Source organism: Geospiza fortis, unplaced genomic scaffold, assembly GCF_000277835.1.
Source record: "Geospiza fortis unplaced genomic scaffold, GeoFor_1.0 scaffold456, whole genome shotgun sequence".
NCBI lineage: Eukaryota > Metazoa > Chordata > Aves > Passeriformes > Thraupidae > Geospiza > Geospiza fortis.
In genome coordinates, this window is record NW_005054462.1 from 791,885 (window position 1) to 796,590 (window position 4,706).

The window sequence follows — 4,706 nt, forward strand, 5'->3', positions numbered from 1 at the left end:
GGCCAGCGCAGGCCGTGTCCATGCTGGTGATGCTGGACGAGGTCTGCGGCAGCAAGGCGGAATCGATCCGGACAGGCCATGTTTAAGCCCAGTGGTCCCCTGGGTTGGGCAGGTCAGGTTGGGCAGGCGATCAACATGGCCTGGCCCAGGGAGAGGTGTGACGCCCGAATGAAACACCCCAGTTGCCGCAGCTCAGCTGCTGTGTCGTGGGGCTGCTGGCGTCTTGCTGGACTCCAGCCTCCCTTACTGCGTTACCTCGCACTCGTATCGTGCAATGTGTGTAAAGACACCTTGATCAATATCTGTGTGGGCAGGTGATACCAGCAGGTATAAGGGCGAGTGAGAGCACAGTGATAACTCGGTAGCCATCACCTCTGGAGCTGGTGTGGGTGACAGAGTGGCTGAACTCTGCAGGGGAAGACAAGCAAAGATGCTTTTTTCTTCTTTACATAGGCCACCTTTCCAACTTGGCACTATGTGATTTATAAACACATGCAACTCTACAGATATTATTTACAGTATTAATATTTCCTCTGTTACACCTTTAAATCTTTCTGGGCTCAACTTTAGATGATGCTATCTTCATGCTGAAATGAAACTATTAAATTACATCTCAATCTAAGATGAATGACAACTGTCAAATGAGTGACTCAACAGAGATGAAGCAGAAAGCACCTGAGATTATGTGAGGCTGATTTATAAAGATTGCATAAAGATTTCTATAACCCCAGCTTCATGACTCAGCATATAAGATGGCAGTAAGTTACAGTAGGTAGAAATTTATTTCTGCTAGAAGAAGCCAAGAAAGGCATCTCTGTCTTTGTGATCAGCTAACTCCAAGCTAATTCTGCTCAGACTAAGCTTCCATGCTGGAAACAGTGAGTGCCTATCTTAACCTGAAGAAAGCCCCAGATCCTTGCTGCTTGATGCTTTGCATTATCTTTTAATAAATTACATTTAAAGAACTTGTTTCTTCATGGCACAACATTGGAGACATTTATGGCACTTTTCATTCTCCAGAGAGAAACCTTATTCAAACACTTCTGTTAAGCCCTGGTTGCAGCCAGTCAGGTGGTCCACAAGTGAAGGCTGAGCACAAGCTGTGTGGGCTTGGTATGACCATCATTCAGCTCACAGAAACTGAAATTTTTCCCTTGCATCACTTTTCTGGGATTGACATTTCTGATGTCAGTATCTGCACATTTTCCCAAAAGACAGGAGAAGATGAGCATGATCTTTAGAGAAACAAAATTAGGATTTGCCTTTACATGTAGTGCTACATATCACTAATATTTAAGGAGGTGAAAAATGTAAGCATACTTAGCTTTAGATATCAAAATATAAAATTCCTCCGTGAATGAAACCACTTGAGATCTTCTCAAGTCGTATGGCCATTGATCAGTTTCCAAAATTTTGTCTAGGAGCAAGCCTTGAATATCCAGTTTGTGAATTTCATTGCATGGTGGAGCACACACAGAGAAATGTTTTCAGGTGCTCCCCTACAAATTATCTTAAGCCAATTGAAAATGCAGATTAAAAAGTAGATGAAAGGAGGCTAAATCAAAAGACCAAGAAAGGCAAAATAAAATAAACCCAACAGAGGTAGGAGAAGAAAATCAGAAATGACAGCAGGGGTGGAAAAGGAGAAAAGATAAGAGAAGGACAGTGCATAAAGCAGGCAAAAACAGACAAAAGAAAAATAAGAGCAGTCACCATGTGCTTATATATCTGACTTTTCACTAGAAAATAAGTGGGCCAGCCAGCCTCAGAGATGAAGTACAGGATGCAAAAAATACAGTTCCAAGAAGAGCATTCATTCATCACTCTTTCACATAATTAGTATTTTCTACTACTGCCTTTTAGGCTAACTGCACAGATATGTATTATCCATAATGTTACAGAACCTACCATACAGAACAAAATATTAATGTTATTAGTACCTATCTGGTATTTTGTGTTCTGGACAAATATCACCAAAATATCTAAATGCCTGATGAATACAAGTACATGATCAAATATTTACAAATGAATTGCTTTAGTTTTGCTAGTTCAAGTCACACTTTGAATATGGTTTAGAGTGCAATGTTTTTCTCCAATTTTTTTAATGGGTGTATGGTGAGGTTGACAACACACTGCTGGATTTGTCGTCTGTGGAGTAATGAAGCAATAGGAGATGGTCATAAACTGCCATTAGTCCTAAGACAAATCATAATAACTTCACTGCAAGTCTTCAGGAAATTTTGTCATTCATTTAATTAATGTCTGGGTATCTCTGGTTCAAGTCTGTCTAGTGATGATGTCAGTGACTTAAGATTACTGCAGTTTGCCATCACCTTTGCAAATAACTGTAATTAATATTTCTGATGACAAAAATAACAATCAAAAGACATTTTTGCTTTTCTTTTTTTCTTTTGTCTTAATAGATATATGATAGTTGTCCTTTAAACGACCTTTTTCTTTAAAGTCCCTAATGTCATCTGTTAGTGATGATCTGTCCTTTGCATGCCTTTGGCTGATCCCTTGAACCTGGCAAAAATATTTTATTTGCTAACAAGATTATAATTTTGATGGACAGATGTGAGCAAGACCTGATCCTATCACCACATTTGGTATGACTCAGCAAGCCAGTGGAGAGATGACAAATTAAAAACAGTTTAATTCTAACACTGTTGCCTAGAAAGTGAAGGCCTCCAGTTTCCCAGAAGTCAGTGCAGTTGAGTGCATTTCATTTTAGAGATCTGCTAGACCTGATTCTGTTTAATTTTTGTTTTGTGGTGTTGTTTTTTTTTTCTGTCGGTGGGTCAAATCAGAGAGTTTTTGAGATATTTTTGACTCTGACAGATCATTTTATAGACTGTATCCCCAGGTTTGTTTGTGGACTCCCCAAAGAGCCTCAGCTGCAGGAGTGGTGACGGACAGAAGATAAAGCATGCACACTGCAGTCTGCATTGTCTGAAAACATCAACATGTCCATAAAGACACTCTGGACATTCTGAACAAAATATCAAAGACAGCCAGAGGGAGTCAAGCAAAGGAGGGAAACCATGCCAGCACATTCCCTGACACTGATAGGAGCTGGGAAGCTCCTGAGTGTTGAACTTCAGTGCTTGCCTGCAGCTTTGGGTGTCTGGACTGCGCTAGAGCCATCAGCTTAGCAGAGTAAACAAGTGTAGAGCTACCCTCCTCTCTACTCCTCCAGCCTTGTCAGCCTGCACATGCATTTACTCAGCTGTCATCAGCTGGATTTCAGCTGGTTTACTTATGTGAGTAGTTTCCCATGCAAGTGCATTTGCTGGAGTGACAGACATCATCGCAACTAAAACGCTTGAAAAGATACTTCAGGAAAAATCCAGCAGGTGGCATAAATAAGCCGTGCCTTTTTTTTTCCATGTCATTTGTATATGTGTGCCGTTCTCTTTCATTCATTCTTTATTTTAATCCTCCTTTAACTTACAGAGAAGCTGAAGTTTTGTCACCTGGCTCTTAAAAGACAATCCCCCAGACAAAGTTTTGTATTTGAAGCAGAGGATTTTCTTGATACTTTCTGGCAGCATATAGATTTTTGGATTGTTTTTTCCCCCCATGTCTATATTTATGTTTCTAACAGTTTCTATTTTCAGGTTATACTACCTGCAGGTCTCAGATTGCCAGCAGCACAACAAAAGGAAAGGTTTTCTTGCTGGACATATATCTGAACGCAAACCTTGCCTTGAAATGCTCAGTATTTACAAGATTTTAAAGTTGACCTTACAGCTGCTCTCAGACGCTTCTCTGATGATATAGAGAGCATTGGCACCAGGAACATTACTCCAGATCAGTGAAATCTGATGACTTTTGCTAAAAGTCATTTCAGTCAAGCTGAATCCTTCATTCACACTTAAGATTTTAAGTACTTCAGTCTTCCGTGGTCCAAAAATATTTCTATGGCATGGGCATTTAGGACTTCCAATGGAGTTTAAATATGGTGCTTGTTTCTCTTTTCCTCAAACTCCTTTTCCGTTTGGCATTGTTTTTTGTCTGGTTGTTTGTTTTTTTGTTTTGTTTCGTTTTATGTTGTTGTTGTGGGGTTTTTTTGGTTCAGTTTTTTTGGTTTGGGTTTTTTTTGGGGTTTTTTTTTTGTTTTTTTGGTTTTTTGTTTGTTTGTTTGTTTTTGGTTTTGTTTTGTTTTGTTTTGTTTTTGTTTGGTTTTTTTTGTTTGTTTGTTTGGGTTTTTTTTTGTCATTTTTTGCTTTTTTTCCCTCTGGGGCTCAAGACTGCTCTCACTGGGTGAACAACTAGAGCAATTTATCGTGCTGCCACCATTTGGCTATTTGCTGCCTTTCCTCAGTGACAGTAAGGAGAGTAGTCGGGGTGGTGGTCCACAGCTTGCCAACAGTGAAAAAGCTGCTGTGCCTGTCTCCGCTTACAAAGACCACTGGTTGTTAGCAAGGCAGGACAAATTGTGCACACTTTTCAGCATCCTCAGTTCACATTCTTTCCTCTTGGTACAAATCCATACCCACTGGGAAGATAAGGTGTAGAAGGGGACCCTTGTACAAAGAGTCTTCTGCAAGAAGGAATGTTGGCAGGGGGCAGGGAACAGCATCACATGTATCCCAAGGTGGAGAACAGGCCTGCCATAGCAGGTAACATGCCTTAATGGCCTCTGAAGCTGCATGTTTATTCACACTCCCCTTATTGGTATTCTCCCAATAAGCACAGGGAAA

General features: G+C 40.4%; 1 protein-coding gene across 1 annotated transcript in view; it reads right to left on the reverse strand.

Moving 5' to 3' along the window:
• The window catches only part of DMRT1 (doublesex and mab-3 related transcription factor 1), a 58,695-nt gene extending 58,326 nt beyond the window's left edge, over nt 1–369 (reverse strand). The window contains exon 1 of the mRNA XM_005427948.1: nt 256–369. Coding sequence (XP_005428005.1) covers nt 256–369 — 114 coding nt within the window. The remainder of the gene's footprint in view (nt 1–255) is intronic.
• Between the last annotated feature and the right edge of the window lie 4,337 nt (nt 370–4,706).